The sequence below is a fragment of the Crotalus tigris genome, unplaced genomic scaffold, assembly GCF_016545835.1.
Source record: "Crotalus tigris isolate CLP2741 ecotype Arizona unplaced genomic scaffold, ASM1654583v1 scf7180000017628.32516253702:7417878, whole genome shotgun sequence".
In the NCBI taxonomy this organism is placed as follows: Eukaryota; Metazoa; Chordata; class Lepidosauria; order Squamata; family Viperidae; genus Crotalus; species Crotalus tigris.
Window position 1 is genome coordinate 5,350,423 of NW_024096523.1, and position 21,978 is coordinate 5,372,400.

General features: G+C 42.4%; 2 protein-coding genes and 1 non-coding gene across 4 annotated transcripts; 1 reads left to right on the forward strand and 2 right to left on the reverse strand.

The window, feature by feature from the left end:
• Positions 1-773: 773 nt before the first annotated feature.
• LOC120304148 lies at positions 774-914 on the reverse strand. Its single transcript, XR_005555646.1, has one exon. It is a non-coding gene; the product is annotated as a U11 spliceosomal RNA (small nuclear RNA).
• Positions 915-2,115: 1,201 nt separating this feature from the next.
• TAF12 (TATA-box binding protein associated factor 12) lies at positions 2,116-8,877 on the forward strand. 2 transcript variants are annotated; one of them, XM_039334304.1, is made up of 7 exons: positions 2,140-2,247; positions 3,322-3,414; positions 4,690-4,941; positions 5,281-5,358; positions 5,555-5,669; positions 6,853-6,941; positions 7,693-8,877. In XM_039334304.1, the coding sequence occupies exons 2-7, from the start codon at positions 3,346-3,348 to the stop codon at positions 7,726-7,728; spliced, it is 639 nt and encodes a 212-aa protein (XP_039190238.1). In that variant the 5' UTR covers positions 2,140-2,247; positions 3,322-3,345; the 3' UTR covers positions 7,729-8,877. The 2 variants fall into 2 exon arrangements, with proteins under 2 accessions (XP_039190239.1, XP_039190238.1); XM_039334305.1 differs by lacking the exon at positions 3,322-3,414 and having other exon boundaries at positions 2,116-2,247.
• Positions 8,878-17,128: 8,251 nt separating this feature from the next.
• LOC120304133 (ras-related protein Rab-39B-like) lies at positions 17,129-20,929 on the reverse strand. Its single transcript, XM_039334307.1, has 2 exons — positions 20,454-20,929; positions 17,129-18,175 (listed from the first exon to the last, which is right to left on the reverse strand). Exons 1-2 carry the CDS (start codon positions 20,672-20,674, stop codon positions 17,752-17,754), a joined length of 645 nt encoding a protein of 214 aa, XP_039190241.1. The 5' UTR covers positions 20,675-20,929; the 3' UTR covers positions 17,129-17,751.
• Positions 20,930-21,978: the final 1,049 nt, after the last annotated feature.

Here is a 21,978-nt window from a genome sequence, read left to right on the forward strand (position 1 = left end):
CGTGGAGAGAAATTTTCCCACGGACTGGAAGGGGCGTGGTTTTAGTTGCTGCCTAAATCCTGCAGATGGAGTTTTGCTTGTTTGTGTGGCCCGGTACTGGTCCATGGACTGGGGATTGGGGACCCTTGCTGCACTGATAGTGTAGAATATTTCACGGCCAACATAAAGAAGTTATTTTCTCCCTCAGGAATTTTTTTTCCAATTCCTCAGACTAGTCTACAGCCCAGGAACACCCTTGTGGTCTCCAATACAAGTACTAACCAAGTCCAGCCGTAGTTAGCTCAAGGCCAACAGATGCTGTTACCTAGCTTAGTGTTCACACAGATGCAATCATAAAATGATTTGATTTTGTCAGAAGATTGAAACAGTGATCATGTGACCCTAGGACGCTGCATGTCCTAAAGGCATAACAGGTGCCCAGCATCCAAATTTTTATGACATTATTCTGGGGATGCTGCAAGAGTGATAACAGTGAGGACTAGTTGTCCCTTTTGACAGTCATTAAGTGTGAGGACCAGGGCTAAAATCACTTTTCTCAGTCTAGGAATGAGGCAATAAGTCTCCAAAAGGGATTGCTGTTATTCAGTTGCGCCCCATGAACCATAGCACACTGCAGAACAATACTGACGGTCTCGGACGTGAATCTAACCTTTTTTTGATATTTCTCAACGTCCACACTTTTCCCACGGTTCCTCTTCATTTAATGGCCAAACTGAACTACAGCCAACTTTTAAAGCAGACTAGTCACAAGCTATTATTCAACAGTCGTAAAACGGGGAGCCAGAACAAGCAATTACCAGCTACCCCCCTTCGCAAAAATTATGCTTCCGAAATCTCTTGATAGCGATTCCGCATGGAAAGAAGCGAGCCGCAGCCACCCCATCCATGTGCTACTCACAGCAGAAGCCCTTTTTTAAGGGCATGCTTTGCGAACGCCGCTGCAATTGATCCGCAACATTTCTTTAGATCACAGGGAGAAGGGTTCCAAATTACAGCTACCCTAGTCATCTCCACGGAGATTTGACGTAATAAGTGTAGTTAACGACGGTCTAAATCCGTTTTAATTTTAAAACACGGCAACATTTCTCTTTTTCTAGACGATATGCAAAAATAGCGCGGAATTCTGGGTAGAAGGGCTGGGAGTGAGTTTTCGGAGTTCAGATAGACCTGTCAAATACAAATTTAGCGCGGGAAGCGGAGGGGATTTACCTTCGCTAATTAATAGGCACACCAGACCGGACTGAAAAAAAATAAAGTATCTTTGCTGGAATAAATCAGTTCCGCTGAAGTACAAGGCAATTCCTTTCAAAGTAAATCGTGTTCATTTATATTTGTCTCCTGGTTTTTCTTTTCACTTGAAAGTTGACTTAACTTTAATGCACAGGGACCTTCCGAATGAAAGCTCGAGTCAGCCTGAATGCAGAGCCTGACTGCATTCGCACAATACGCTGACCCACGGCCGAATGGGCTCCATTTCTTAAATTTGTATGGCTGGCTGCACCATAAAGTGATGGCATGCCTGGGCTGCATAACCAAAAGGGGCTCATCTAGTTTGCGATTCAGTGGGTCGTGCGAACGCAGTTCTAGCTCATTTGGAATTGGAACCGCAATCTCCCTTCTCCAAATCTTGGGTTATATTTGAGGAATGCAGGTATTTATTTCCCTTTCCCAAGATATTCGTGCAAAATCCATTGGTGTCCCTCATTCTTCTCTCTGCTCTGTTCGCACAAATGCTTAGCTGAAGTCGGCACAATGTGCTGAAGAATAACTAACCCAAAGAAGTTCACCAAAAATAACTAATTTTAGTTTGCCCAAATGAACCTCTTAAAATTTACAGTTCTCCTGGGCAGGCACGTGCTGCGAGCGGGCAGTGCTGTCTACCGGCGCAGAACAAGAGTCTTTTATTTCCTCATCTTATTCCCGCGCTTTGGCGGAGTCCGCTTCTTGCACAACAAGACCCTTGAAAAACTTCTTTGCGGGCGCTTGAACTACAACTCCCACTAGCGGCGGGAGTTCTGGCGCTTGCGCAGTCAAGCCAGGGCCGCCCAACGAAAGAAGGGCAGAAAGAGACTTCCCCATTGGTGGATGAGCAGGCCAGTTGGCGCGGGGGCTGATAAAAGGGGCGTTTCCCAACACTTCCGTGGTTTCGCGGTCGTGACTCCGGAAGTGTTCTGTCGGCGAAGCCCTGGCGAAGGCGGCTGGCAGCTGGACCAAGGAACCCGGACGCTATGAGAAGCTAAGGCGCCGGTGAGTGAGTCGGCCGTGACAGAAACAGCGTGGTGGTGCTTGGGATGAAACCCCGCTTAAAATTACGAGAAAAAGGAGTCGGAGATGCCCGTTTCCACTTTAATGTTCGGCGTGGGCGCCATATCTAAGTGTAGCCCAAGAACTCCTTTTCTTCCCCCCCCCCCCACATAGACCTTGAGGTACGCTGGCCTGAGCGGGGTGCCTGGCCGCCAACCTCCCGTGGCTGGGGGAGGGCTGTAACTTATGCACACGCGCACACACCGTCAGCCCAATACTCCCTCCCCATCACTCGGGTTCTCTTAAATCAGGGGTCTTCAAACTTGGCCCTTTTATGACTTGTGGAGTTCATAAAGTCATAAAAGGGCCAAATTTGAAGACCCCTGTCTTAAATAGACTTCCCACTCTTCTCTTGACAGCAAGCATCCCCTGCTTTCGTAGGTCTTTGTTTTCAAACACCCGTATGTCGCCTTTTATCCTTGTTCGTGTTTTGAAAAATAAATTGTGTTAGTGCAGAGGTCTCCAACCTTAGCAACTTTAATACTTGTGGACTTCAACTCCTGGCTGGGGAATTCTGGGAATTGACGTCCACAAGTCTTGAAGTTGCCAAGGTTGGAGACCCCTGTGTTAGTGCATTATTGTTATTGGTACTGTATTTTGTGATAGTCCATATGTACATCTACTCAAGTAATGCAGAAAACCCAGTAATAATAACCACCCAGTACCAAACCAAAGCTGTTAAGTCACTTTTGAACTTTTAATTACTTGATGAACATAATATCACTGAGATTGTCTTTTGGTAACTGCTGCTTTGATTTCTGTAAATTCATGCTTGTGTTATCAATGATATCTTGTCACCTTGACTTTGGCAAAATGTTTGGAACAATAACCTCCAAGATTATAAGACCATTTTTAAAGGAGATATAGGGGTTCTGGTGGGGTTTTTTTTTGCATGTCAAAGTATCTATTATTTTTCAGGCTGGAGGCAGGAATGCAGAATGCTCTGAAAGAATTTGATAAGTATTCACAGCCAGGGAGCAACTGCTATGTAGGTTAATTCCGACTATTTACTTGCAGGAACATTTTTTTTCTTTTTTGAAAATGGCCTCTCCATTCAATGGCCCCACAGCAGTTTCTGATGTAATTAAAGATCTAGATACTCAGATAGCTGTAAGTAAATTGGCTTGAAGTGACCATCGCATGGCATGCTAGAATCATAATGAAAAGCTGAAGGTTTGTGTCTTTTTAATTTTAATCATTTGCCAAGACTGAAATCTGATGGTAAACTTTGCAAGAATATATTGCTTTCTTGTTAATTAACAGAATATGATCTGTGTGTTATTGTCAAGACATTGAATATGTGACTAAAATCTGTTTTCAGAGTCTTTGTACAAATTAGAATTTAGGTTTGCTTTATTCTATCAATTTCTATTTTAGCATTTTATTCTTGTTGGAACTATTGAATATTTTATAAATATCCCATACCCAGAAGAACCTAGTTTTAATTTGGTTTTAAGACAACAGTTAATCCATGAATGATAAATTGGATTGTACCTACTTACTGTGCAACAAACCTAAATTGTGAAGCTTTCCAATAGGTGAGATTGAAGAAAAAGCCAATATTTAGTTATTTTATTTAAATAAATTTTTTATTTAAAATAAACCTGAGAGAAGATACGGCTTCCTGGGAAATAGATATTGAGAGAGCCATGCAAATAGTTCTGGAAGAGACTAATCCATGTTGAATCTAACACAATGCTTCCTCTCAATAAGAAGTTATTACAACTACCCTATCAATTTAGAAATCAGAGGGAACGCTTTCTATGCAAACCAGTTTCCTAGCAAAATGTGAATGAGGCAAAGTAATTAAACTTTGCCCAGTATTGGATAGGAAAGAGAATCTAAAGTTTATTCTGGCTTTGAGCTCCATACCCTTCCTCGCTTTCAATGGCAGATGGGTTCTCCTTTGACAAAAAATATTTGATTATATTGAAAGCAGTTCTGGATTCTCCCTCCAAAACTTAGTATCATTGTCTTTTTATCACAGTGTGTTGAATAAAGTAAATACATGATAATAAATAATAACATAGTAATATTCTAAATATTCTTTTGTGTATTATTCTGTTTGGATCTTGTTCTTAAAATTGAAGTAATAAAGATTATATTGAACTTACTATTTTTGATTATACACATACAGCATGATTTGGTCTTGATGTGGTATTACAAGTTGCAGTGTTAAAGTAAACTAATACAGCCTGAGCTGTATTAATATACTACTAACTTATGGTTCAGGAAAAAAAACTAAGAAATGGGCTGTTTACAATACTTGCTATATTTTCACTGATAAGTTGCTTTTCTTAGTAACAGGTTCCTGAACTCAGTTAACATGTCCAAGATACTGACAATTCAATTGTTTTTAACTGTGAGACCTGTTTCTTCTTCTAGTTGATTGGTTTGGGTCCACATAATCCAAAAAAGAAGCAAGACCTGGATAAGCTGTATGACCTCAAGACTAAAGCTCAGCAGATTATGAACCAGTTTGGTCCGTCTACCTTGATCAATTTATCAAACTTTTCTTCAATCAAACCAGAAGCAGGCAATACTCCTCCTCATAGTTCCATGGCAAACAATACCTCTGTAGCAAAGATGCCTGGGACCCCTAGCAGTGGGGGGCGCCTCAGTCCTGAAAGTAATCAGGTAATTGTTCATGATGTGAGATGTAGTCAGCACATCTGGAGGGCTCTGGTGGAGGTGGCTTTAGAGCAGGGGTGGAAAACTATGGCCCTTTTCTGACCTGTGAACTTCAACTTCCAGAATTCCTGAGCCAGCCATGCTGTCTCAGAACTCCTGGGAGTTGAAGTCCACAAGTCATAAAGGGGCCATAGTTCCCCACCTCTGCTTTAGAGGATCCACTTAGCAGCACTATCGTATATGTTGCTGACTGGAAGTGCTTCTAAGCAAGATCTTTTGATTTTAATTGCACAGAGGTGACTATAGCAGGATGAACCTGGTAAAATATGCTAATATTTTCTATAGATATTAACAAAGAAGAAACTGCAGGATCTGGTTAGAGAAGTGGATCCAAATGAACAGCTGGATGAAGATGTAGAGGAGGTTGGTCTTAGCTGAAATGAGCATCACAAACATCTAAACCTCTCTTTGGTTAAAATGTGCCATTTTATTCTTTTCAATTTTTCACTGGGGGTGTGTGTGTCCAAAGAATGCTCTGTCAGTACCTTGAATTATCAGAAGAATAACCTTCTGAAACAGCAGCAGCCATTCTTGCTGATGCTGAATTCCATTTTGACAGATGTTGCTGCAGATTGCTGATGACTTCATTGAAAGCGTGGTGACCGCTGCCTGCCAGCTTGCACGGCATCGCAAGTCTAACACTTTGGAAGTAAAGGATGTCCAGCTGCATCTTGGTCAGTGTAAAGATATAAATGTATCTATTTCATGATAGCTGACAGCTAACTTATTAGTTGTTTTGGATTGTTTTGTCCATAACCTGCAGAGCTACATAACCTAGGCTACATTACAGAAACAATCACTTTCCCCTCCACTTATGTTGATACTGTGCCATCAAGTTATTTTTGACACCTAGTGACTATATAGAAAGATTTTCTCCTTAATCTGTCCCTAAACAGTTCTGTCAAATCTTCCACTGGTGCATTTATTACCACCTTAGCTGAGTTTGTCCATCTTGCTACTGGTCATTCTTTTCTTGTTTTTTCTTCCTTGCTCCTCCAGTGAGTCACTATCTGAAACATAGTGACAAATGCTATGTGGAGCTCCCAGGTTAAACCTAGAAGTTTTCTCTAGTATCCCACCCCATCCCCACTTGTGGGATGCAGCTTCCATGAGACAAGTGCAGTGGATGTGATAGCCTATAACCTCTGGAGGACAGTGGAATGGAAAAGCTTGCAATCAGCAGCTTGGCAGTTTCAATTCTGTGACTCTTGCACTGCTGTCATGTTTTAAAGCAGTATTTCCAAACCTTAGCCACTTTAAAATGTGTGGACTTCAATTCCCAGTATACCCCAGCCAGTCCACACATCTTAAAATGGCTAAGGTTAGTAAGCACTGTTTTAAAGGGTAATGTGGGGTGGTGACTTTTGCATAGGTGCACCTTTCCTTCCGGTGATTGCTACAGTCCCATTGGGGCAAGGCATGAAAAGGAATCACAAATGAGGCTTCATCCTTCTGAAAAAGTGATTTCCAGATTGTTACTGTTAAGTATAAATGGCATCATGGTTCACTTTTCCTGTCTTTGCATTTAAACCTATCTCCTGTCAGTCATCTGTCAGCCCAGATTGCAAAAATCATATTGGGCAGACTTAAGAACTCAAAGTATTTTTTTTTATTAGGTGCCTCATGGGTTTGTCAAAAAGAATATAAAAAGGGACCCCTGGGAAGTCTGATTCTTGCAAAGGCATCCATTTTGCTTGTTTCTCATTGATATAATTTTGCATACTAGAATATTAATTCATTGCTTTCTAAATGATTGAACCTTCTTCTCATGGCTGTTTATCACTTGTTTAAATTGTCTTCTGCTTATGATTTTCTTTCTTCAACTACAAACCACACTGATGCTGTTGCTGCCCCCAGAACGTCAGTGGAATATGTGGATCCCAGGTTTTGGCTCTGAAGAAATCAGGCCGTACAAAAAAGCCTGCACTACAGAAGCTCACAAACAGGTAAGGATCTCTTCCCCTCCCCCCCCCAAATAATTCACACCTAAGTAAAATGATGCCATGTGAAGCAGATGGTTTCTGCTCCATGAAACCAATGACAAACAGCAAGAAAAGGGAATATCTCAAATGAAAAATCAGCTTGCTAACAAATTGAGGTTTCATGTCCAATTTCTACTGTTCAAATTCCACCTTAGCTTTTTTTTAAAAAAAATCACGATGCATGCCTGAATCCCTTTTCTTAATTGTGTATATGATTTAACCATAGAATAAATAATAACATCTTCTGAGCTACACTCTTTTTTCCCACTTAATACTTCATTGCAGTTCTATTTAAAAAAAAATTGTGGGGAATGTTGTTCTGAACCAGGACTGCCTACCCTGAAATTACTATTTTGGTCTAAAAGGGAATAGGTAAATAAACAGAATCTTTCCTCCAAACTCAAAGGGCAATTTTGGAGATATGGAATGATATGCCTTGGGAGTAGTTTAAACTGGGCGGAAAGGAGATGAACCTCTTTAATTGGAGCCTCAATCAAACTTGAATACTCAATAGCTACTGATATTCTGGAGGGATGGATTCTTGGGTGAATTGTAAATTACCTGTTTGAGTTCCATTAATCATATTCCTAATTTAACTTACCAAGTCTAATAGAAGTCATCCACGCATCTCTTTCCCTCATCCCCCAAGACCATCCACACTTTCCATTATATCAAGAAATCCATGTTCATACTGTCTTTTTTTCCCCCTTTTCAGAGAATGGCATTGATCCGCAAAACAACCAAGAAGTAACTCTGGGAAAAGACAGAAATCAAAAAGAAAAAAAAGAGACTCTTCTAAGAGAAAAAAAAAGTCTGCCTCTGAAGCTGTGGAGTGTCCTTGAGGTCATCTGTTGGATAATTATTATTTTTTTGCAATGCTTCACAGAGAGCATATATTTTCACAGTGCAGCAATAAAGGGTTATTAGAGAAGATCTGCCAAACATCAATAGGTCTCCTCATATCTATTCCCCCAAAGGAACTTATCTTGAAGCATAGACTTTTATTTTCTCCTTCTAAGTGATACACCGTGTCTATGATTGTCCAAGGGATAAAATATTTTGCTATTTTTGAGAACAGTATTAGAAGTGGCCATAGATTTTTTTTTTATTCCCCCCCTACTTGTAATGTTGCTATTCAAGGTATTTGGATTTCTTTCATAAAATGAATGAGGGATCTCAGAAGAAGACCACAGTATTGACAGGAGTGTTTCAGTTGGAAACAAATTTCTTTCCTTTTTATTTAACAGTCAGGATGGCCTGGGGGCAAAGTTGAATTCTTTTTGTACCACAAATCCTGTAAAAATGCAGTAGAAACAGATTTGAGCTATAAAATTAAAAAAGTCTGCTGGCCTAGTTAAACTGCCTTACTGTTCCCAAGATAGTCTCTGACAAATGGCTGTGGAAGTGGGGATCGTTCACCCTTCACATCCAGAAGTTTGGATACAATTTGTGGTTTGTTCCTTTTTTCCTGTAAGTGAGTGAAATATATTTTTTGATTCCCAGGAGGGTTCTGCATTCTAAAAGCACACTTGACACCCAGCATTTTACTGGCATAGAAGTATTTGCTGGCTCAGATATTGTGGTGCATTGTGAAAGCTACTTCACTACTTCTGGAGGGGAAGGTTGTTTCTGAAGCAGACTCTTGCCGAAAATATATGTCCTCCCTCCCCAGTTCACACTTGATAAGCTACATTGGAGCAGCCAAGGGGGGTGCTTGGCCAAGACTCTGAATGAAGGAAACAGCCATTGATTTGGGTTCCCCATCCTCATTGTCTTTGGTTCTCTGTATAAGGTCTGACTGCATCAGCTTTGTGTTGAGCCACCCAACAGGGACTTTAAAGAAGAATCTCTGTAAGTTTCCATTAGTTGAAAATGTAACAATAAATGAATACCTTATGTATCTGCTTTTCTAAGGTGTCTTGTGAATTATGCCAAGGCAGCATCCACAATTATTGAGTTCTTTGAATAAGAAAATGGCATCAAAAGCTAGGTGGGCCACAGTGCTTCTCCTAGTAGGGAAACCAGCCATGAATAGTGTGAAACATTCACATTTCTGTTCTTTTAGATCTTCCCTTTTCTCAGGGTAATGCTTAGTAGAAAGGTATATTAGCTCTCATTTTATCCTCAGAAACTCTATAGAATTGAGAAATAACGAGCAGCCTAAAAGTAATTTAGAACTTCACAGGGGGATTGGAGCTGCATCTTCCCAAGACACAGTCCACTTCTTTAACCCAGTGTTTCTCAACCGTGGCAACTTAAAAGATATGTGGACTTCAACTCCCAGAATTCCCCAGCCATCACACTAAGGAAGTTGCCAGAGTTGAGAAACACTGTCTTAACCAATACAGCCACATGGACTTCTGCTCTATCTCATTGTTAAAACTGCCCATCTCATGTGGGCTCTTTCATCTCTTTGCCTCTGGGATTAGCCACTGTACCCAGCTTCTGGCTCTGATCAGGAGCTATTAACTGTGAAGACATTTCCATGTGATACAGGAGATATATTCATACAGGGCTGTTGATATATGTCTGCTTGTTCATGCAATTTAATGGAAGCTGTAGGAGGCCACATTCATAACCCAGCTTCTAGTGCATTTTTAAGGGGTTTTTGTTTTGTTTTTTCATTGAAAAAAAGTTGATTAAGGAAAAAAGATGGAATAACCACTGAATAGATTTAGATGAGCACATTTAATCCATCCAGATGTATTAAGATAGAACTCACACCATTTCTGACCAGCAGCCATGCTAGTGATATATGTGTGTGGGCTGCACCCATACACTGAAGTGGACTGTTTATTTTAAATGCACCTGCAAAATCAGTGTAAGGTGAAATTATTACTGTTGTCACAACAAATACCATACTTCAGTTAGTTTCTCCTAATCCTGATATCAACAACTTGTAATGCCATTTGTCTTTTCCAATGTCATCTACATAATCAGTAGATCTAAAACTAGGAATCTGAAATAATATCAGCTGCAATGTCTTTAGTGTCTACATTCTTTGTTACTGAAAGCTACATTAATTACCAATAAGAAGCATGGAAAACTCCCTCTTCCTTATGCCTGTGTAAGGACCCACCCCACTTTGCATCTTAAGAAGACAGAACTCTTGGAATAGCTCTTCCAACAGGAATCCTTTATTAAGAGAAAATGGTTGCAGGCATGCTAGACAGGACTTGGGGTTCAAGCTCTCCCATTCAAGGTTTTAAGGGGTTCCCCAGTAGTCCCACCCAATCAACCCCCCTTCCAGTGATAGTTTCAAGTATCACAATTCCATCCCCTTTCTTCTTCTGTCTGGATGGAGACTTCAGATAACTACATGAAAGGCAATTACTCTTCTTTGATATGTTAACGCTTAGAGGCCACAATAAACACACATTCAGTCCTTTGAAGTGTGCTGAAGGAAGTGAGGGCCATAAAACCCCTTTGCTCTCCCCCTTTTCTCCCTCTTATGGCAGAATCCAGAGAAGGCAGAATTGGGAGTTTCTATGGTTGATAATTAAAGATGAAATATAATTGGATTCTGACATCCGGCCCCTCTTAACAATAAGAGAGATCCACCTGAAAGAAAACACAAGTAAAGAATTTAGTTAGGCTTGTTAGGATACTCTGTGTGAAACTTCTTCAATAGCTTCGGAGCTCTGACGTGACGTTTATGGACCCACTCATTTTGTGAGGCAGGGAGGTGTTTCCAGGCAACTAGGTACTGAGTTGTTCCATGATATCTCCTAGAGTCAAGGATCTCTTTTATTTCGAAGTGTTGTTCCCCCTCCACCATGATTGGAGGTGGTGGGGGGGGGATTTTTGGCCGTAGAGGTGACTGATGCTCTCTTTTCAGCAAGCTGCAATGAAAAACTGGGTGTATTTGCCTGAGGTTTTTGGGTAATTCTAATTCTACTGTTACTGGATTTATGATCCTTTTAATTGGAAAAGGTCCTATATATTTTGGTCCAAGTTTTTTACAGGGCTGTAGGGACTTTAGGTATTTTGTAGATAAGTACACCATTTCTCCTATAATGAATGGTGTAGGCTCAACCCTTTTTTTATCGGCTTGTGCTTTGTATGCCCGCCTAGCTTCATCTAGTGATTTTCTGACTATTGGCCAGGTGTTTTGTAGGTTTTCCATCCATTCTTTCAGTGAAGGGATCGTTGGTTCTTTTGGGGTTAACTCTGGCATAGGGTTGAAACTTTGGCCGTTGGCTATTTGAAAAGGAGTGTAGCCTGTGCTGGAGTGGACTGCATTATTGTAGGCAACTTCTGCAAAAGGAAGTAAGTCCGTCCAATCACTCTGTTGGAAATTTAAAAAACATCTCAAATATTGCTCAAGTACCGACTGGCACCGTTCCGCTTGTCCATCTCCTTGAGGGTGGTGGCTAGATGTCAATCCCTGAGTGGTCCCTAAGAGGGATAAAAATTCCTTCCAAAATGCAGACGTAAATTGCACTCCCCTATCAGAGATGATGCGTTGGGGTGCCCCGTGCAATCTGTAAATGTGCTGGATGAAAAGTTTTGCTAAGGCCTTTGCAGTGGGAATTTTTTGGCAAGGGATAAAGTGCACCTGTTTGGAAAATAGGTCCGTGACTGTCCAGATAACAGTATTCCCATTGCTTTCAGGCAATTCCACTATAAAATCCATGGCTATTTCCCTCCAGGGGGCTGAGGGACTTGCCACTGGTTGTAACAGCCCTGGCGATTTCCCTTGCAACCTCTTTGCTGATGCACAGGTTGGGCAGCTGGCAACATAACTTTCTATGTCCTTTTTTATTGATGGCCACCAAAATTGCCGTTTAATTAAGTGTAAAGTTTTTACAAATCCAAAATGCCCTGCTGATTTTGTGTCATGGCAAAGTTGCATGAAAGTTAGTCTTTGAGTTGTTGGTATATATAACTTTTCCCCTACCCAAGGCAATCCGTCTCTCATTGTGCACACATGTTTGTTTTTCTGGAACCAATCATCTGTTTCCAAACTTTTTCTGAATTCAATCCCAGTTTGGCTGTCCAGTTGTGGTTTTATTTTGGCTTGGGTTCTTGTGGTTACTGGCGCTGCCAGTTGTGATTCTGCCATTATTGGTCTAGAGTCTGTGGTTCGTGCGCTGTTATATTGGGGCATGCGAGATAGTGCATCTGCCAGGAAGTTCTTTCTTCCTGGTAAATGTTTGAGCTTAAATTGGAATTGGTGAAAATGCTGGGACCAGCGGGCTTGTTTGGGATTGAGTTTCCTGGAAGTTTTCAGGGCTTCTAAATTTTTGTGATCAGTCCATACCTGGAAGGGGATTTTGTTGCCTTCCAGGAACTGTCGCCACGTGAGTAATGCCCAACGTATCCCATAAGCCTCCTTCTCCCATACGGGCCAGCGCTGTTCTGTTTCCGTGAGTTTCTTAGATGTATATGCACAGGGTTGCAATACTGCATCATCATTTTCTTGTAATAGCACAGCCCCCACTGCCACATCACTTGCATCTGCCTGTATTATGAAGGGCTTGTCCATATCTGGGTGCCTTAGTACTGGTTCGGCAGAAAAAAGTCTCTTTAGTCTCTCAAACGCTGCTTGGCACTCCATTGTCCATGTTAGTGGCTGGCTAGGTTTTACTGAGGATGTTCCCTTCGTTTTTAGTAAGTTGTGAGGGGCAAGGCTATCTGTGCAAATGAGGGGATGAATTGGCGGTAAAAATTTGCAAAGCCCAGGAAACTTTGTAGTTGCTTTCTTGTGCGGGGTGGTGCCCATTCTAATACTGCTCTGACCTTCTCTGGGTCCATTTCAATGCCCTGTGGGGATATGCGATAGCCTAGGTAGTCTATCCTTTCCTGGTGGAATTCGCATTTTGAGAGTTTGGCATATAGGTGAGCGGCTCGCAGCTTCTTTAAAACCGCTCTGACAAGTTTGACGTGTTCTTCTTTTGTTTCGGTAAAGATAAGAATGTCGTCCAAGTAAACAAGGACCCCCTTAAACAGGTGCTCCCTTAGAACGTCATTGATTAATTGCATAAAGACTGCAGGGCCCCCTTGTAATCCAAATGGCAAGACTTTGAATTGATAGCACCCCATGGGGCAGTTAAATGCAGTCTTCCATTCGTCCCCTTCCTTGATTCTCACGCGATAGTAAGCTTCCCTTAAGTCTAGTTTAGAAAAAATTTTCCCTTTCGATAGGTGTGACAGCATGTCTTTCATGAGGGGCAGCGGGTATAGGTTGCTTTCACTGATTGTGTTCAGGGCCCTATAATCCACGCATAAACGTAAAGAGCCATCCTTCTTCTCTCTAAAAAGGACCGGGGCAGCCACTTTAGGCTTAGCTGGTTCAATGAAACCTCTCTCCAGGTTTTTTTTTATAAATCTTTCCATTTCCTCCTTCTCCTTTGGGCTCATGGAGTATAATCTGGGTTTCGGGAGTTTTGCCCCAGGCTTGAATTCAATGGTACAGTCTGTGGGTCGGTGGGGGGGAAGCTCATTCGCCCTCTCCTCACTGAAGACTTCAGCAAGGTCCCTATATTCCTCTGGTATTTCTGTTAATCTTTTTTCCTCTCCTATGGATGCTTTTTCTATTCTTGATTCTGGTAGCCTCCCTTGGGGTTTTAAGTCCATAGGGTCCCCCTTCGGGAATTTGATTTCTGTCGTCCTCCAATTTACCCAGGGGTTCCATTTTTTCAACCATTCCATCCCTAGAATCATTGGGCATTCCATACCTGGGGTCACCACAAACGTTAAGTCCTCTTCATGGTTGCCCAGGGAGAGGTGTATTGGCAGAGTGGCTAGGGTAGCTGGCACCCCCCCTGCTATGGATCCATCTAGCTGGCCAAATGAGATGAGGGATGGGATGCCCAGATTCAGTGTTGGGCTAATGAGGCAGCCAGAGTCTATTAAGGCTTTCACCTTCACAGCTTCGGGCATGGGGGGGATTAATATAGTCACTGTTTTGAAGATGGGTGTGATGCGTCCACTTACCAGGGGTTCGCCTTGCGAGCTGTCATCTGAGGCATCCACCGTCCCTGTGGTGTAGGCTGGAGTTCTTTCCCCTTGGTGAGCAGAGGTGGGGTTTTCTGCAATTTCCATCATTTTCATGGCTGTTTCTTTTGGCTTAGCTGAATACCCTCTGGGTTTGTTGATTGGGGATCTGTCTGGGTTGTGCTGGGGGGCCTTTGAGCGGCATTCTACAGCTCGATGCCCTTCTCTTCCGCACTTGAAACACCCCATCTGCTTCTTGGCTGTATCCGATGATTTCACCGGTTGGTGTGTCAGCTCAGGCGGGGGGCGGCTCCATTGTTTTCTTCGGCGATGCCTCTTCAATATGTCGATCTCTGCTTCCTCTGCCAAGACGTACCATTCCTCAAGTCGATGTGGGTCTCCTCGGGGCAGGCAAGCATCATATAGATCATAGTTTAGTCCGTCTTTGAAACGGCCAAGGAGGATGTCTTCTGGCCAATTCAGTTTGCTGGCAATGGCTCGGAATTCTTGTGTATACTCAGCCACTGGGCGTTTGCCCTGCCTCATCGTTGTTATTCTTTCACGGGCTTTGCGATCAGCCAGGGGGTCTTCAAATCGTCTTCTCAACGAGGACATGAAACGGTTGAAGTTACTGAGTTCTGGGGCATTGGAGTCATGCAGGTTCACCACCCAATCTGCAGCTGGTCCATCCAGGGCAGATTGCACGATCCGGATGCGGGCTTTGTCGCTGGGGATGTCCTGCCCATATTCCTCCATGTAGCTGAGGACTTGGGTTAGGAAAAACCCCAAGCGTGTTGGCTCCCCTTTGAATTTCACCTCCAACGGTGGACGTCTTGGAATGGATCGGTGCCTCCATTGTGGGTGGTAGTGTCTTCCGTCCAGATTTCCATCTGTGGTCCGGTAGGGGGTGGGAGCTCCTGGATCAGTAAATGTCCCTGGGGTTGCAGGTTCCACGTCCCCCTCGGTGTCTCTCCCTTTGTGGCTCCAGGAACTGGGGCGGGCGTAGGGCTCAGGAATCTCCTCTCCTAGGGAGCTGAGAGTTCTCTTCATCAGGTCAATAGCTCTCTCTAGGATCCAGTCTGAGTACGGCATACAGCTTCCTCCCTCTTCACTTGCGTGCAGGGATTTCTCCATCTCCTGCTTCCATTCTGGTTGCTTGGTCCCCCGTCTCAGGGTCACTTTTCTTGATTCCTTTCCCCACTCGCTTTTCTTTCCAACGCCCATCGACCAGCGAGGCTTGTGGTCCTGTGTCTCCACCACTTCTTCTTCTGAGAAATCTGGCCTCTCGGATCCCAACATCTGGCAAGGTTCCAACTGGGTCAGCGGCTCTCTTTCCAGGGAGTTTTCTCCCTCTCTTGCTTCGTTGTCTGACATGGTAAATTTTTGCAAAATCCCCCGGCAAGGGTCTACCTTCCAGGTGGATTAATTTTGCAAGTCCTGTCTAATGTAAGGACCCACCCCACTTTGCATCTTAAGAAGACAGAACTCTTGGAATAGCTCTTCCAACAGGAATCCTTTATTAAGAGAAAATGGTTGCAGGCATGCTAGACAGGACTTGGGGTTCAAGCTCTCCCATTCAAGGTTTTAAGGGGTTCCCCAGTAGTCCCACCCAATCAACCCCCCTTCCAGTGATAGTTTCAAGTATCACAATTCCATCCCCTTTCTTCTTCCGTCTGGATGGAGACTTCAGATAACTACATGAAAGGCAATTACTCTTCTTTGATATGTTAACGCTTAGAGGCCACAATAAACACACATTCAGTCCTTTGAAGTGTGCTGAAGGAAGTGAGGGCCATAAAACCCCTTTGCTCTCCCCCTTTTCTCCCTCTTATGGCAGAATCCAGAGAAGGCAGAATTGGGAGTTTCTATGTTTGATAATTAAAGATGAAATATAATTGGATTCTGACAGCCTGATTGAACCTGTAAATATTGTGATACTTACGTATATCATTTGGTCCGACCCATTGCGACCCCATGGGCAACATTCCTCCAGGCCTTCCTGTCCTCTACCATCTTCTGGAGTCCTTTTAAGCTCACGCCTACTGCTTCAGTGACTCCATCCAGCCACCTCATTCTCTGTCGTCCCCTTCTTCTCTTGCCCTCAATCTTTCCATTAGTCCATTAGCATTAGTCTCTTCTCTTTTTTAAAGTACAACGGCTTTTTTTTTAAAAATCAAATTATCAGTACTTAAAAAGGCGAAGATTCCTTTTTACATTATTATTGCACTGCTGTAGAATTAAGCATGTTTTAACTTGTTAAGTCTACAAAGTACTTCTTTCATCTTTAAAATTGTTGTGTGTACTGTACTTGTTCTAGTCTGAAGAGGAAAACAAAGGAAAATTACAAAGGAAAAGTGACAAGCAGTGCCACCAAGTCTTACCTGGAAGAAATTTATTTCAAGCTCTGCTACTTTTCATTTGTTGCTCTGCTTGGCATTAAGAGGGCACCTTAATAGAGATAGCAAGTTTATATGCCATGGCACCAACTACTAGTTCTACATCTTACTTTACAAAAGCAGAAAACAATGTTCTCTTTTTTTCTAACTACATGATAAAGCACAATCTAAAATCTGCCAGTTAAAGAAATTGAAATAACTGAGTTGGTTACCAATCAGATTAGAAAGTGATATATGGGATTGGGTTTCTTATATGATGCTTATGTTTGTCTCTCATATTTCAAGCTGACTCTTCACTGGAGTATCAGACACAGCAAATTTTGAAGCAGTGTAAGACTGTGTTAACTGTAATTATATTGGGGACAATATATTGTCACTTGGACATAATGCTAACCATCCTTTAATATCACAGAGTAGTGATGATGTGCAACACTGTGTCCTGTGTTTATCTGAAGGTGTGAACAGACGTGTACAGATGGAATTCATGAGATTCACTCTAAACAGATCAAGGTTCACTCTGAAAGATTTCAGCCAAGGTAGCTTGAGAATGATGAATAAATAATAACCGGCTCAGAAGTCACTGACTAATAGCAATAGCATTTAGACTTATATACTGCCCCATAGTGCTTTACAATGCTGTGTGGGTGGTTTACAATATCAGCATATTACCCCCAACAATCTTGATCGTCATTTTATCAACCTTGGAGGGATGAAAAGCTGAGTCAACATTGAGTTTTTTTTTAAAAAAAGATTCTGTATCATCCCCACCACTTCAGTGACAATGGGTAGATTGGGAAAGGACCCTTACCACTGTAATTTATGGAAAGAAATTTAATGAACATGATCCAGTTTTTTAAAGACACAAGATGTAGCTCCTGCAACAGAAAATTATTCTCTAAATAACAGCTGTCATGTGAAGTAGACCAAGAAACTAGAAGTGTGAGGTAACTGCCAAGGAAAGACAAGCTGAGCTCTGACAGTGAATCCTTGTTTAGTGTTAGAGATATGTATGGAAAGTTGATCACAGCTGCCACACCAAACTATAGTAGGTACCATGTTTCATGGGTATCCCAGCTTGGTTCTTCACGAGTTCAACCCTAGCCTGGCAGCTACACTTGATCACTTTTAAACACTTTCTTTACATTTGTGACTTGCAAGACTAAATGAGATTGTACGCCTCTGTAATGGAGTCTTCAAGATTTGTGCCCACAAGGTAGACTTACAAAATTTGCTTTGAGCTTTTTCTGCTCTGCAAACCCCATTGCACACATATAAATCATTTAAGGACTCTGCAGATTGTGAGTACTTAAACCACAGTGGATTAGTCAACAAATCATGGCTTCACAACCCACAATGTAGCAAAATGTGTAAATTCTTTTGCAAAATTGTTAACACAAGAACATTGTACCAGTGGTGCAGTGGTTCTTGTCTTTAGCTAGCTAGCAGGAACACGTCTTTCTCTTTTCCTGAGAAGGAACCTCTGGCTGAATCGGCGATGGCAGTTTGGTTTTCACTCCATCCCACTGTGGACCAGGTTTCATTACCCCACTTTTCAAGGCCTTGTAGATGCCCAGAGTTAACATTTGGAAAACTGCCTCCACATTCCTGCTGCTTTTCGCCGAGGTCTCGATATACTTTGCTTCGAGGGAAACAGCCAGCTTCTCAGCCTCCCTTTGTTTCACCTTCCGTTCAGCCTCCAGATCACTCTTGTTCCCCACCAGCACGAAAACTGGGTGGTGAGGTTTGACTGTGTCTACCACTTCCTGGTGCCAGCTCCTGATGTTCTCAAATGATGCCCGATTGGTTAGGTCAAACATCAGGACTCCCCCAGCTGCATTACGGTAGTAAGAACGTGTCACTGATCTACATCACAGAAAGAAAATTTGCTGAGCATGGAAACATTGCAAGAAGTCAGAAATATCTTAAATTAGAGCAGGGTTGCGTTCAACGAGAGAATAAGGATAAATCTATCGCTTTCATCCAAATGGAGCCAGGAACATCCATTTCTATTTTTCTTAAGAAAAGTAATTGCTTCCCAGTCAATGAAGGTTGTTTTATTTGGCAAAAATATTACCCTCTCTAATTTTATTTCCAGTTTAATGTTAGTGTTTTTTAAAATTAATTTTGCTTTTACAATATGCACTTTGCTGTTTACAGTTACATTGCCTGGAGGAACTTTCTGGGACATTAATTGGGCATCTATTTTTGTGAAATTCCAATAACTTTTAATATATACATTTGCATAAATACATTAGAATAAGTACAAGTCTCATTTCATTACATATTTTCCATCACTTGGCTGTCCTTGATCAGGGATTCTAGATTCTTTTTAAACAAAACTCACAACTTCCAGAATCCCAAAAAGTCTGAAACCCCCTGAACTAAAGCGTTCAGTCAAACTAATCAAGTTAAACTAAGCTTTCAAGTTCTCTATTAATGTGTGAATTGTAATATTGTTCAGGTATTTCATGTTCCTTAGGGTGTGGTGGTAGAAATCTGTGGTCACACGAGTCATCTATAGGGAGGGACTCTAGTTCCCTGTCTCACCTGAATACTTAGATTAAAGCAATTAAAGTATAACTGCAGTATAGCAGTTAAAAAATGTCAAGGTGTAATCAGTCAGACCGGTCTGCCTGAAAAACTTCATATATATATATATATATATATATATTTGTTTTCTGAGGTTTTCGCGGGTGTTTGTATGTAGGTCTTTGGTTTTTCGGGTTTTCTCCCGCGTAAAATTGGAAGTGTCTTGGCGACGTTTCGACGAAGTCCCATTCGTCATCTTCAGGCTGGTGCTTTCAGCTTCGTGCTCCTCGAAGCTGAAAACATCAGCCTGAAGATGACGAATGGGACTTCGTCGAAACGTCGCCAAGACACTTCCAATTTTATGCGGGAGAAAACCCGAACAACCAAAGACCTACACACACATATATATACATACACATACACACACACACATACCGGAATTTTGATCATGTAATGGTGCAGAAACCAGTCACTTTTTTCAGTGCCATTGTAATATTGAATGGTCACTAACTAAATGGCTTTTCCCTTCTTGTAAGGGGAAGAAAAAAAGCTGGAGTCTCTTAGCTTGTCTGAAACTAAATAGCTTTGTTCTTTCCCTGGGAACATCTAATCACCAGAATGTTGCAGTTAGTAAGATCCTCATCATGGCGTTGCTCTTTTATTCTTTTCCTCGTGTGTCCCATCTGTTCCTTTGTTTACTTATTCCTCACATTTACACAGCCACCCTTCTCGGAAATTTGACACTGGGAGGCACATCATAAAAACAATCATAAAAAACTAATACTGAAACATTCCATAATAAAAAGCATCAATATAGGTAGTCCTCAACTTACAGTCACTCGTTTAATGACCAGCTGAAGTTACAACGGCACTGAAAAACATGACTTATGACTGTTTTTCACACTTATGACTATTGCAGCATCCCATGGTCACATGACCAAAATTCAGACACTTGGCAACTGGCATGTACTTATAACTGTTGCAGTATCCCAGGGTCATGTGGTCACCTTTTGCATCTTCTGACCAGCAAAGTCAATGGAGAAGCCAGATTCACTTAACAACCATGTTACTCACTTAACAACTTCAGCAATTCATTTAACAAGTGCAGCAAAAAAGATTGTAAGATGGGGCAAAACTCACTTAACTTGTTTAGCGACAAAATTTTTGTCGTAAGTCAAGTACTGCCTGTACATTACACCAGAGGTCTCCAACCCCCAGGCCATGGATTGGTAACTGGGCTGCGGCCTGCCAGAAACCAGCCCACGCAAACAATTGAAGCCCAATCCATGGGATGCAGGCAGCACATGAAACCACGTCCCCTCCGGTCCACGAAAAAACCTCTCCCCACAGAACCAGTCCCTGATGCCTAAAAGGTTGGGGGCGTCTGCATTACACTGACTGTCTTCATACTCTATGAGAATCTAACTAAAAACAGTGCTGGGAATCTAAAGTTTTTAGTCCTCCAAACAACTAGGAAGCAAAGCTTAAGCCTCCTTTCATTTGCAGGCTTTATCAGTTCATCTCATTAACATCTTCCAAGGCTTGGAAAAGGCCCATCATTTCTGGCCTTTTGGCTGAGAGATCCCAGACCAGCCTTTCTCCCATGACTCACCTGAACCGTTCTTGGCCCGCCGTATCCCAGAACTGCAGCTTGAAACGCAGTTTGGGCTCCATCTCCAGAAAGTGGACATAAAAGTCCACCCCCACCGTTTGGTTCATGGACTCCACAAAGACCCCGTCAGCATAGCGCTTCAGAAGACACGATTTCCCCACCGTGGAATCACCCAGCATGATGATCCGGAACTGATAGTCCCAGGGAGAATCCACAGCCATTGGTAGGCTGGAAGAAGGAGAGCCTCTGGAAGCTGCTATCTCTTGTGTGCCTGTGTCGGTGTCGGTCTGTGGGCGTGCATGCGTGTGCACTGGTGGAGCGGAGTGAGAAAGCTCATGCTGGCTCAAAATAAAACAGGAACACTCGAATCTGGGGTTCAACCTGGAGTCCCAAACAGTGGAAAAAGTTCTCACCCAAGTAGGAAACTGGTTGAGACTTGTTTGAGATTAGCACAGGTAATTGCTCTCCCTTTGACCGCCTGAGGCTGTGGCTCTCTTATTCCATGTTTGGGCAGGCAGACTGCTCCTAAGGGAGGCAGGATGTGCACACTCTCCCTGTCCTGCTCCTCCCTGAAAATGGGCTGTGTTTAGCGAAGGCCAAGCCAGGCCAGGCAAGAACACATTTCACCTACATTCAACAGCCTTCAACAAGGTTTCTCTTCTTTCAGGGACGCTAGTCAAAGTAGCCTTCTTAGGCAGCTGAGTGAACAAAAGCCTCCTAAAACTCAGAGGAGGTTGTTGTGCAAACACAGCCAAAATGTGTACACACCCAACCCCATGTAGTTGAACAATAATTTACACAGTAACAAGCTAGGCTAACATGTAGTTGCCTAATTGGTAGTCAATTCTGTTTATGTGTTGATGCACATGTATCTGTGTCCTCGCATGCATTTGGTGTATTGCAGTCCTGGATAAAGCCAGTTTACAGGAAATACGGTAGATGTCCCTTTAAAAAGGCACTGCATATATGCACCATGGCTGTGAAAAAGAAAATACTGCTGGGCCATCTCACCAAAACTGAATAAAACTTGTTTAGTGCAATGTATGAATTTAGTCCTGGAGCCCTGGTGGCGCAGTGTTAGAATGCAGGATTGCAATACTGCCCACAGCCTGAAGTTCGATCCTGATGGGGCTCAAGATTGACTAAGCCTTCCATCCATCCGAGGTCGGTAAAATTAATTGTTGGGGGCAATATATTGACTCTGTAAACTGCTTAGAGAGGGCTATAAGGTACTGTAAAGCGGTATGTAAGTCTAAGTGCTATTGCTATTGCTGTTTGTCCCAAAATCCTGGCATGTATGTGTTTTCTGTGGAAGGAACAGACTCAGTGTTAGAAACTCAGCATTTTATATAGAAATCCCATGTGCAAATAGTCCTCTACTATTATTTATTTAGTGACTGTTCAAAGTTACACCGGCATGGAAAAAAGTGAGTTATGACTGGTCTTCGCACCTATGATAGCATCCCCAGAGTCATGTGATGAAAGTTTGAGTGCTTGGTAACTGATGTGTATTTACAATAGTTGC